The sequence below is a fragment of the Thunnus thynnus genome, chromosome 20 (genome assembly GCF_963924715.1).
Source record: "Thunnus thynnus chromosome 20, fThuThy2.1, whole genome shotgun sequence".
Lineage (NCBI taxonomy): Eukaryota > Metazoa > Chordata > Actinopteri > Scombriformes > Scombridae > Thunnus > Thunnus thynnus.
Genome location: NC_089536.1, coordinates 10,083,562 through 10,096,740, shown reverse-complemented (window position 1 = coordinate 10,096,740; position 13,179 = coordinate 10,083,562). Strand labels below are relative to the sequence as shown.

The 13,179-nt window shown below is 41.2% G+C and overlaps 1 protein-coding gene across 7 annotated transcripts in view; it reads left to right on the top strand.

Moving 5' to 3' along the window:
- The window catches only part of nrxn1a (neurexin 1a), a 61,832-nt gene that overhangs the window by 11,370 nt on the left and 37,283 nt on the right, over positions 1-13,179 (top strand). For 4 of the 7 annotated variants that reach the window (XM_067576013.1, XM_067576011.1, XM_067576009.1 and 1 more), the window contains one exon: positions 11,134-11,435. In XM_067576013.1, coding sequence (XP_067432114.1) covers positions 11,134-11,435 — 302 coding nt within the window. Of the gene's footprint in view, positions 1-11,133; positions 11,436-12,505; positions 12,530-13,179 lie in introns of all 7 variants that reach the window. The other 3 variants (XM_067576010.1, XM_067576007.1, XM_067576006.1) reach the window with 1 other exon arrangement.

The following is a 13,179-nucleotide window of genomic DNA, read 5'->3' as shown; positions in this document are numbered from 1 at the left end:
CGTATCCAGTTGAAATGTGCTATTTAATGAAATGTTCATCCAAGCTGGTGGATAGAAATATCTTGAACAGAGCGCAAATTATGTCTCTAACCATCTATCACAGTGAGACATTCTGACGTGTATATTTTTATCAGAGCATTTTTACTATGCTTTGATTGCTAAGTAAGCTCCTAGTGCAGGAGTTTCTGCCTTAAAATGTCTGCCATGAATCATCCAGGTGGCAGCGAAAATTTAATTGCTTCATCTGGCTTATGCTCAGCATTTTAAATCACCTACTTAAGGACTGACATGTATTAACATATGTTTCCAGCATTATTACACAATGTATTCGGTGTATTTGTGTATGTATAGTGGATACCCTCACTATTACGGATGTTTGGATTGTGATAGGCTGAAGGTAGAACTGTCGCTGAATTTTTTTCTCTTCTTTTTTAAAACCTTTGAAGTCTGTTTCAGAAACTCTACACATGAAAAAACTGTGTGTATGTGTGTGTGTGTGTATATGCGTGTGTGCGTGTGTTTGTGTGAGTGTGTTTTTGCTCTGCATACTGAGATGTAAAGGCTGTCAAATGGTGCAGACGAAGCCTAGCTTAGGTTAGCTCAGTGTAAAGAGGCTTTTTGAGGAGCCTGCAAAGCTGAAATGAGTTTCTTTGAGGGGGCGGATTGGGTGTGGGGAGGGGTGTCTTAGAAAGATATATAGCATGTGTGTCTGCTTGTGTGTGTGTGTGTGTGTGTGTGTATGTATGTGTGTGTGTGCTGGAGAAATTGAGAAAAAGAGACTGCGCCTGTGAGAGAAGAGCTAAAGGAATGAATGATAGAGGTAGTAGAGAGGGAAAGAGAGGAAGCGAGAGAGAGATAAAGTGAGTCGTCTTCGCTTCTGTGATGTAGAGCAACTGCCTGTATCTGCAAAGGGACAGCGGTGCTCCTGTCTGCCCTCCCAGCCCAGTCATTCTCCAAGGGACATCAGCCCTGATGGGGAGCCCCGGACCTTTCCCCTCCTCCATAAAACACAGCTATCATTCTCCCTGGAAACGATACCCACAGATCACTAATCACTTTGAGTGGGTGAAAATGCACGAATTGTAGAGGGAAGAAAGAAAAGAGGGAGCCAAATTGGATTTTCATAAGTATCGAGCAGCCAAAGGAAGAGGGGGAAAAGGATTTTTTTTTTTTTTTTTTTTGAAAAGTATTGAGCAGCAATAATCTGGATGGAAAATGTGCTTAAAGCCAAGTAGCAGATTTTGCCCTTTCTCTTCTTTCTGTCTGGCCAAGAATAGACCGTGAAGGGTTCCGGGTGAATGAGCAATTGGAGGTTCTGAATAGGATTGAGGAGTGGCTCTTGGACGTAATTGGCAGCGATACTTGTTTATGTTTATTTATTTATTTAAGCTTTGAGGTGCTTTGTCCGGTTAATAACGGTTGTTGGTCCGCATGTCCAAGTGTTCTCGATATCAATCCGACAATCTGTGCGCAGCATAGACAAGTGGTCAGCCTATCTTGAAGTGACCTTTAAACATGCACGTACGTGAACGGATGGACAAACAGACACACGCTCACACACAATAACCTTTAGAGAGTGCCTGCTGAGTAGGTGAGTGAGTGTGTGTTCAGTGTAAATATGCATGAGTAAGGCTGCCTGCACATATTCTTCACGGTCAGTGGATGAAGGCAGGAGAGGGAACGAGGTGTGTGTGTGTGTGTGTGTTTGTATGTTTGTGTGAGTCTTGTGCAAGTGCGTGTTTTAGGGGAGGTGGATTGTGAGTCATCGCTTGTGACTCATAAAGCGTCGGCAATCAAAGCGGCTCATTTTAACACATTGTCTTATGGCGAAAACACACAGATGGGCGCACACTCCATTCAGGCACAGGCTACACACACACATGTTTAGTGTCACACTCTTTGGATTCCTCTTTATATTGTCGCTTTCGTTTTTGTCTCTCCTCCTCTCTTGTTCTCTCCGGGAAAAGCACATGTGCGTGCTTTCCTCACAAACACACACACACACACACACACATACACACACACACAGCGGACCGAGCTCCGTGCTGACTCCACCATATGTGGGATTGGGAGTGGTAGCAGACGCCAAGACAAGAGGAACCAGTCAGTACCAGCAAAGTACAGCTTGTCTCCTACCTCTTACTCATCATGATCCAGTAGTCCTAATAATAAATCACACAAAGACTGATTACTTTTTAATAAAATACAGGCCCACATGAGACTAAATTAAAAAACAGATTGTCATTATTTTAATAATGCCTTTATAATTTGTCATTTATCTCAATCTTGTGTGTTTTTTTAAGGTAGTAGGCTAATGATTAGTCAATCGTCAGAAAATTAATCAGCAACCATTTCAATAATTCATAAATTATTTTTAAATACTTTTTTTTCACTTTTTATGCAGAAAATGTCAAATGTGTTCTGGTTGCAGCTTCTCAAGTGTGAGGATTTGCTGCTTTTCTCTCTTTTATATATAATAGATTCAATATCTTTGGATTTGGACTGTTGGTCCATTGTTGGGAATCTGAAGATGTAAGTTTGGCTCTGGGAACTTGATAGAGGTATTTTTCCAATATTTTACGATGTTTTAAATACAAAATTATTAATTTATTAATTTAAAAAAAATAGAACCAAATCCAACATGCCAAGAACCGGGTACTCATTAAAAAATTTGAATTTCTGTTCTGCTTATTGGTTCCTAAATGTGTTAATTCTTCATTATTGCAAACAAAGGCTACATATCTGCAAGGACCTGTCTACGTCATGCACCAACGCAACAGCATGTCAGTTTTTTTTAGATATAAGCATGCATGGCTAACATCACAACAGTAGTAAAAGATGGACCGCAGTAAATCCTCAAAAGTGTGGCTAAATTTATTAAAGAAAACGACAGGGCAAAGTGCAATGCATGTGGGAATCTAATTGGCTGAAAATCAGGTTGCAAATCAAATTTGACCAAACATTTAAGGCAGCACGGCATCAATCTGAAACAATGCTCAGTATTTGATGTCTTGCGACAAAACTGAGGAGTGTTACATACTACAGCATCCACAAGAAAATGTATGTACTGACTGTGGATCATACATTTTTATTGTATGTATTTGTGAATGTTCAGTTAAAAAGACTTTGAATTTATTTATTTTAATAAAACAATAAAAGTCAAAGTAAACGCTAAAAAGAGTAAAGACATTTTTGTTATCTACCTCTTTTTTTTGCCATATTAGAATTGAACCGATAAGAACCGATAAGCGGATCAGAATCAATAAAACTCAAACGATACTTAGCCCTAATTGTAATTACTAATTGCATAATAGTTGCAGCCCTGCTAGACTACTAGGAATAAAGGATGTTGCCTTGTGTTTTTGTCTGTAGGTGTACTGAATCAGCTGTAACTTTGGTTTTAGTAAACATAAAAGAAAAATCACATAAGTTTAATATGTTGACACTATTTTTTGTGACATTATATATATATATATATATATATATATATATATATATATATATATATATATTTAAAATCACCAAAGTGTCTAATAATTCTTTGTCAGCATTCCCCAAATTTCTGTAGCTTCTGTAAGAAAATCTGGAAAATCATCTAAGCCTTGAAGTAAATACTATAATACTACTTTAATACTGTGTATATGTCAATAGAAAAATATTTATCTAACACATACAGTATATTAGCCACTGTAGTGGTAATGCTTACACAATTTAGCAAGACGGGCAAGTGAGCAACATCCAACTCGAGGTGAGAGAGAGCCGCTTGGTGTTAAGAGGCAAGTGTCTGGTGATTGGCTGCCTGCCGGACTGACTGGCATGAATTTGGCTGCTGATGGCCGCATTTTGAGCTGTGAAAAAAAACTCTTAAAACTAAGTTGTGCCCCCTCCGGCCATCAGCGGTGATAAGCAATTGCAACCAAGTTTTTACTGAAAAATGTATCATTTTTACTTGATATACCCTCTTCACTAATGGGGCTAATTCTGCTTCCACTCTCTACTACTAACATCCATTACAGTACTGTACTACAACACTCATTAATGCTTAACACCCATGCAGCTCTTGTAATGAAAGTCCCAGCACCACATACAGAGCTCTACCCCCACATTATCAGGGAGATGCTCAGTTACCGAATTCACCATGGGAAAAGTCTAGCAATCCACATGTAAATGTACACATTTACTGCTAATTGTATGCAATTACCATCCTGTTAGCAAATGTATACATTAACATTTTTACACATTCACCGCAACGCTAATAGGGAACACACAAAGCCGCTGCACCCTGTAATCGCCTAAAAATAAAGACATCAAACGGACTCCCCATTTACGGAGGATGAAGGGGAAAGATAGAGTGGAGGCTGGCTGCGAGTATATAAGGGAGGGCGGGAGGAGGGGTGGGCGGTATAAGGTAAAAGAGTGTAGAAAAGTGATGGTGAGGAAAGATAGGAGCGTATTCAGAAAGTGGGAAAAGAAGGGTGGAAAGAGAAGGTCGGAGACGCAGAGGGAGACAGGAAGGGAGATAAGACTGCAGCGTTTCTCAGCAGGGGCGCCTGCATCTCTCCTTGGGCTCCTTGACTTGACACAGTCTCGCGTCAGCCAGGACGGTATTCATCAGTGATGCAGATACCTTATCCACGCACACATTCCCTTTAGAAAGAAAAAGAAAGAAACAGGCTAGTCTGTGCTCCTATTGTTGTTTTTTTTTTTACCTGTTCTCGCAGTTTCCATTGTGTCTGGGTGGGTGCTGAGGGTAGTGGCCCAATTGGCAATTCACTCCAGTGCCCCATCCGGCATTTGAAGTTTTCTTTGTTGTTTGCCAAAACAATAAAAAAACACATGAACACGCACACACCCACACACAAGCACTCTTTTTTTTTTTTTGTACTCGTCTGGCATAACTACAACAACTGAAATAGCCACAGCATTCATTAAAAAACCCATTACATTACCTTTATGAAAAGAGGTCTTTATGCTCTTGTTATTTGTTAACAACCTGCTGTAAGAGGGTTTCATTAGGCGTGCTGGTGTGACGGTGTGTGTGTGTGTGTGTGTGTGTGTGTATCTCTGAAATTACATGCATCCAAACCTGAGCATCATTATGTGTGTGTGTGTGTATCGGTTTATTTAACCTGGCTAGTACATGTGTTTGTGTGTTCGCCTATGCGGGTGTATGTGTGTCTAAAAGGGATGAAACTGACTCTGATCTTATCCAGCTTAAGACAAATACACTGTTCTGCCTGCAGACATTGTCATGGAAACAAGTCGGTTTCCCTGGGTACCGGAGAGAAGGCCAAATTTGAGCTACAGACAGAAAGAGAGCGAGAGAAAGATGAGCATAGATAAAAAAGAAACAAAAAGGGACACGAAATAAAAGATTTAACATAAATTCAGCAAGTGTGCTGTTCATTGTTTTTGCTTAAAATTAAATTCAAAGGAATTAACGATTTAAAATATTATGTAGTTATGTTCTAGTTGTGTATCAAGGGAAAAAAAGACTTTATCTGCTCAAAAAGCAACATGTTTTACTTACAGCTGCAACTAACAATTATTTCCATTATTGATTAATGTGTTTTTTTCCAATTAGTCGATTAGAACAGCGAAGATTAGTCAGTCAACAGAAAAATATCAATTACCTTCATAATTGATTCATCGTTTAAGTAATTCTTCAAGTAAAAATGCCAAACATTTGGAGTTTGGACTGTTAGTTGGACAAAACATGACATCACCTTCGGTTTTGAGAAATTGATGAATCCAGAAAACAACGAGTGAATGAATTATGAAAATAATCGTTAGTTACAGCCCTATAATTGATAAATCATTCACAGAGTCAAGTGTGACGTCTTATGCTTGATAAACGAGTCTTAAGTTACCAGAATGGTTGTTGATTAATTTTTATAAGTATCAACCAATTAAATCATCAAATACTCTTCTCTGGTTTCACTTTTTGTGACAGTGGAAGATTTTTGTCAGAACTGGTGTCACATTTATTTTACTGCATATCTCATTCTGGGCATGAACGCCTTCAATTTAACAACAACCACCACCACAAAGAAAAAGGAATAAGAGATCAACGTTGCGACAACCAATCTGTCACTTGTGTCCTGACAGTAATATCCTCCTCTACAGTATTGCTCCCCTGGCTGTGATGTGATAGTCCAATCGCTCTCAAAGCCAGATGCTGTATATCACTGAATAGAGATGGAGACGGCAGTCATAGCCTTTAGTGAACTTGGTAGTGTAGATTTTCACACTTTCACTTAATATAGAGACTATGCATATGTTATACATACATTTACATACATTTCCTACACTGGTCATCTATATATACTGTACGAGTGCATAGTTAATCCACCTGTCTGTTATTACGTAAGGAGGGATGCCTTCATGCAGGTTGTTTGAGTTTATGCTCTGTGTGTGTGTGTGTGTGTGTGTGTGTGTGTGTGTGTGTGTGTGTGTGTGCGTGTGTGTGTGTGTGTGTGTGGACAGTCTGAAAGGAGCTGATAGCAGAACTGCATGGTGGGCTAAAAACGAGGTGCAGGGGAATTGCAGTGTGCTATCTCCAGAATGACAGGGCTGCCATGATTGAGGCTTGCTACACTAGGATTTAGATACACCAGCATTTTTCTCTCTTTCGTTCTCTACAGCCATCCATCCATTCCTCCCTCTCTGCCACTCCCTTCCCTTGTCTCTTTCTTTTTTTTTTTTCCTCTTCCATTTTGTGTTACTCATCTCAATGAGTCTCTCCATCTCTCCCCTTTTTTTTTTTTTCCCACTTCGTCTTTCAAATTCCCCCTGTGCATCTTTTCCTCTTCTCTACCCTGCTTCATTCCACCCTGCTCCCTCTATCAGGTGCTGTATAATGTAGGCTCCCCTGATGTGCTCCCAGCCTCCATCCGCCATTTTGATTCAGTACAGCTGTCCATGATAATGTACTGTTCACTCAATCACTCTTTCTCTCTCTCACCCTCCTTCTCAATCTCTCTTCCTGTCTCTCTCTCTCTCTCTCTCTCTCTCTCCCTGAAACACACATGCACAAACACATTCATATTTGCTGCAGCCCCTGAAACACGGGGTTGCCATGGAAATGACAAATTAGTGTGTGAAACGTTGAGGAGGAGACCCATGAGAAGAGACAAAGCCATATGAGACGCGCGCACTCACACTCGCCATATGCACACAAACACACCGAGAAATCCAAGTGATGTGTGTTTGATCGTTGGAGGGGCGGTACGGTTGCAGCTGGTCCCAACAGCGGCAACCATCAGATCAGTTATTCACTCTTTCTCTCCTTTCTGCCTCCCCGTAGACTGCTTTATTCATTAGAGTAGTAATGTTTAACACCAATCACCCTCCACCTTTACATTTTTGTCTATTGCAACTCCTCCTATAGCCTGCATAGTCCTTTTTTTTTTTACTTTTTTTTTTACTAGTTGCTCGCATATTTATTTCTTACCCTGTTTCATAACTCCCTGCTTTCCATTCTTCATGCTCCCTCTTCTCCTTTCCTGTCTTTTCCTCTCTTTTTATTTTAATCAGGTAGTCTCTGTGTGATTGAAATCTCTTTTTCAAGGGAAAACCGGGGAAAAAGAAAGACATGTAAAGTGAGATGGGGTCGCAACTAACAAGTAGTTTCATTTGTCTATGAATTATTTATAACAGATGTTCACAAAATGTTAGAAAAATGTGGAAAAAAATACCCATCAGAATTTCTCAAATGCCAAACTGATGCCTTCAAATTGCTTATTTTGTCCAACCAATAGTCTAAAACCCAAAGATATTCAATTTAGTTGTCAGAGAAAGGCAGCAAATCCTCATATTTCAGACCCACAACTGTTTGGCATTATTGCTTGATAAATTATTTAAATGATCCTGAAATCCTAAAATTGTAAAATTGTATTCATCTTCTGTTGATTGACTAATCTATTATAGAAATCAACTAATTGTTTCAGCTGTAGAGTCTTACATACAACCACTAAACCTGCATACAAGACAAAGTTAACACAGATTTAACCAATAATCAAGTGACATTAAGAAATAATAGAGATGTTTACAAATATGAGTAAGAAAATCTGATTATAAAGCTTTAAAATCTCCAAAATCTTTCAGAGAATTTCTTTTCCTACAAGCTTTATTTAATCAAGTAGTCCGGATGAGATCAAGACCTAAGAACAGAGACAAACTTTTGCAGTCAAACCTTGAATATGTCAATAAACTGAGTAATCCTTTCAGCACTACAGTCTGATGCTAAACACAACACAACCAGCATACAAAAAACAAGAAAATATTGAGTCCAACAACCAAAAATTGAGCAACAACGAGAATCAATCACTAAGAATCAATTACATGAGTCATAAAAAGAATCAGAAAATAATCCTTTAAAATCTCCAAAGGAAATGGAAGCACTCAGCTCGAGAGATTTCCTTTCCCTTCCTCTATTTACAAAATTTATTTAGTCATCAAGTGTCATCAAGATCAAGGTCAAAAACATTTTACAGTCAGTTATAACACATAAACAGCTCACAAGAAACCATTACAGCAGTTAAACAAATAAAAAAAAACATAGTGCTCAACAAGAAATTGAATATTTTTCCTCTCTTTTCCTCTCCATTCCCTCCCTCTTTTTCTCCTCCTTTCACTGTATTCCTTCATTCTCCTGCTCCCGTGCTTTGATCGACAGTGCTCTCCACAGGATGAAGTGTGACATGTGGTGTGTATGTCAGTGTCTGTCTCACTGTTTACTCTGAGCTAATACTGACTCACTCCATTAATCTGAGCTACAACAGATCCACTCCAACCTGCCCACTTGAGAGTGTGTGTGCGTGTGTTTCTGTGCGCACGTTTGTGTGCTTTAGGTATGTCAGTGCTCTGAGTACATGCGTACAAGACACATGGGCATGTTCTACAATCTGTTTGTCATTTTCCTTCCTGATTTGAGTGTGTATGTGCCTGTTGTACATGTGATGTAATAGAACAAGGAGTGAGCGTTTGCGGGCCAGAGCTTCCAGATCGATGCAGTGATGCTTTATGTGCTCCTGTCTGGTCTAATGACATGTCTGTAAATTAGCACCAGAATGGTGGAGCACCACACTGAAACCTAATGGCACCTCTGTAAATTACCGCTAGAATGCTGCCGGACGGCTGCGTGTGTTCTCATTGTGAACAACTTGGCTTCCCCCCCTCGCTCTGCCACCTCATCTACATTTGTCTGCGTGTCTGCTTGTGTGTGTCAGTGCGTATATGTGATTGTGTTAGCATTTTGTGGCTGCTCTTTCTGTGTATATGTGTGTGTGTGTGTGTGTGTTTTTTTTGTGTGTCTCCCTCCTCCTCCTCGCTCTCGCTCCTCTCAGTAAAGACTAGCCCGAGGCCCTGAGTTGGTAATAGCTTTTCTGACAGCAATACACCAATATTTACAGAGACCAGCACCCACCCACACCCCCACACATTTCATGCACACATAAAAAGCATATACTTGTCCGCATGCACATACACATTCACGTGCTTGAACACAAAGTTGCACACCATTTTTATCTTTTCGAGGCATGCACACACACTCTCTTAATTAACATGCTGGGAGGGAAGGAATCACACACTAGGGGGAACTCACACACATGCTGGCAAACAACGTGTGTTGTTTCTCACTCATATTGGCATTCACACTTGAGTTTTTTTTCATGCAGCTGAAGCAAAGAAAGACAATTTGCCACAATTGCTCTTTGAATTGTGATATATTCTCACTTTTTCCTTCTCATTATTCTCTGTGTTATATTCATTCAAGTGCGGCCGATTCCATTTCAACACTCTTCTCTCTGCCTCTCACTACCTTAATAACCTATTACACTTCAGTCTATTCATTACATGGCAATCTTCGCCCCCCACCCCTCACCCTCCCCCCCCCTTCTCTCTAGCGGTTCCTTACCGAGCGTCTGTCTTGCTAAAGCCTGACCTAGTGTGTTAAATTCCCCTCTGTTCTCCTCATTATTGGGAACTACAAGATGGTGGTTATGCCAGAGGCTCCATAGAGCCGAGAAAAAGAGGCCAACGAGATGTGCGGAGAGGAGTGGTGGCGTGAAGCTAGAAGGGAGGTGTGAGAGATATAGGGATGGTGGTGAGGAGAACGCTGGAGCGGATGCGGAGGAAGGGTGACGCTTTTGGGGGGATGGGTGTGAAGGAGACAGATAATGTCGCCCCTGCTTGTGTATGCTGGCACAATAGTACGATCATTTTTTGAACACAGATGTGTGTGTAGGTGTGCATATTTGTTCCTCGGCTCACTTGCGTATATGGCTGTGCACTTGTGTGTGAGAAGGTGTGAGAGAGTAGATAAGAGAGTGTGAGTTTAAGGATGATGGATTGCAAAACCTTGGTCTAGTGTCCTTGGGGGTCACTAAGGGTGTACAAGGTAAGTTGCTATTGGCTGTCTGCCTGTTAGTCTGAATTCTAATTGGCCAATCCTGCCTGCTTTGGCTGCCATGATGCTTACAGGCTGCTGTTCTCCATCTTCATCGTCAGTTGTTGCCATCTTTCTCAAAACCTTTCTAACCTCTTGTGCTACCGCACATACATGCATAGACACACACGTTCTGGCATTTGACGAACATCACGAAATGAGCCATGTTGTCAAACAAGACCACATCACTTCAGACTGCCAGCACAGCTGTTCTCTCAAAAGAGAGGATGGCAGGTTTCATAACGAGTTTGGAATGCTACAGACTCACGACTGTCTCTCTCGCATCCACACTGTTTAATCTCCAACCCACATGAGTGATCAAAGCTTGTTTACACACCACTCCATGGTACGATTAGAGGTATGGAAGGAAGTGTTTCTTCCAAGTGCTGGCATCAGTGAGGCTTTGCTTGACAATAACAACATTTTCAGCATCTTAAACAATATGTTTTGTACTGCACATCCGAGTCAAATTTAACCAGGCCCAGCTGAGCTTTGTTTTACTCGGCTGGCTCTGATGAACACCCACCATTTTATCATCTTTGAGCATATTGTGAAGAGCAGTGTGGGAAGAAGCGACATAGCTTGGATATTGTACTAATCATTATGATAATGTACAACAAGAGTGTAATGTTTCAACACTTCTTTTTTCCTCCTCTTCCTCTTCCACCTCTCCTTATCTCTCTCAGCTCGCGAGGAGTATGTTGCCACCTTCAAGGGCTCTGAGTATTTCTGCTATGACCTGTCACCCAACCCCATCCAGTCTAGCAGCGATGAAATCACGCTCTCCTTCAAGACGCTGCAGCGCAACGGCCTGATGCTGCACACCGGCAAGTCAGCCGACTACGTCAACCTGGCACTGAAGAACGGTGCCGTGTCGCTTGTCATCAACCTCGGCTCCGGGGCCTTTGAGGCCTTGGTGGAGCCCGTCAACGGCAAGTTCAACGACAACGCCTGGCACGACGTCAAGGTCACCCGCAACCTGAGACAGGTAACCAGACAACAGGGGATGAGTGAGCAGCCGAGCAAAGAGGAGGAGAGGAGAGGAGATATAGGATTAGAGGAAAAATGGCTATAGGGAGGGAGATAAAAATAGCAAGTAGTAGATGAACGGATGGATGGGATGTATGTGATGAAATGATTAGCAATTGACGGAAAATTAATTAACAACAAGTCTGACAATTTTTATAAATTCTTCAAGTCATTTATCAAGCAAACATACCAAACATTTACTTGTTTCAGTATATTAAATGCAAATATTTGCTTCTTTTCTCTCGTTTATATCATTGTAAATTGAATATCTCTAGAAAAAACAAGCAATTTGAAGACTTGGACTGTGAGGAGTTGTGATTAAATGATTAATTGATTAATTTGAAGAATAATCAACAGATGAAAAGTAATCCTTAGTTGCAGCCCTAATTTCAATTGCCTGTTAAGTCGTTTCAGTGTGTATCTGACGTTGGTGAACCACAATGACTGCTGCAGATGTTTCAGGGGCTGTGGGCAGCAGAAAAGACTATAATCCGCAGCAAGAATCTAATCAATGTAGAAGCTACGGTCAGTGGTCTGTTGTCCAACTGCAATGATGCTGTGGTAGGAAGAAAATACCTGAGGTTTTGGTCTTAGTTTACAGTGGGTTAACCACCAGACCAGCACTGCTTTCAGCTCTAGGTGAGTGCTTTTTCAATTGTGTGTGTGTGTGTGTGTGTGTATGAATGAGTGAGTGAGTGAGTGTGTGTGTGACTGAATGAGAGGAAGAGTGAACTAGAGAACACTGAGGGTCACGAGCACTCGGGTGCTTGTAACCCACCTGTACCCTGCCTCTACCGTTTGCCTGTGTGTACTACTAACTTGACTACTAACTTTACTAACCTGCTAGTGAAACTAACCACCATCCATGGAATGATTCATTCTACTAACCTAACCTGTGCCCTTCTCCTAGCGAAACCACTCCAACCAACCTACTAACCTCACCAGAGGCCTTCTAGCTTTCCTTTTTTTGTTCCCGAAGTTGTTCTGTTCACAGTTTTTTGCTTTCCTTTCTCCCCCTCTCCTACAAAGCACTCAGGCATTGGACACGCTATGGTAAACAAACTCCATTGTTCGGTAGATATCATTCTAATTGTTTCTTAGTTTGGGTTTGCCCCGTGTCTATTTCCTTTTGAACCATAGACATCAAAACTAAACCAATAAAAGGATAAATGCGGTTGGTAATCTTTTACGCTTAAAAAAACCCGTCCCCCCCCCCCTCCTTGCCAACCACTTTTTTCTTTAAATCCTCCCTTTCTCTCCCGTTTTTTTCACCCCATCACTATGTGACTGACATGTAGGGGTGTACTGATTGGCTCATCCCTCACCTGCACGCAAGTGGCGAGCCCTCCCTACCCCCTCACCCCTTCCTGCATGGTGTGACCCAGAAACCCTTCCCCTCTCTGACTGGTCCGTAAAATGGATAGAGAGGTTCCTCCTTCCCCTCTTTTTTTTTTTTTTTCTTTTTCTTTTTTTGATTTTTCGTCCTCCACTCTGCCACTGCATGTTCTCCATGGTGCCTCTGATTCAAGTCTCATCTGTTGTTTTTTTAATCTCCTGTGTCCTCTTTGCTGGTGGCTGCATGCAGAGAGAGGAACAGGCTGCATGTTTATATATTTATGTATGTGCGTGCGTGTGCGTGTGTGTGTGTGGAATGAGCCGTAACCCATCTAACACCTGTGCGTGTGTGTACATCAATATGTGTG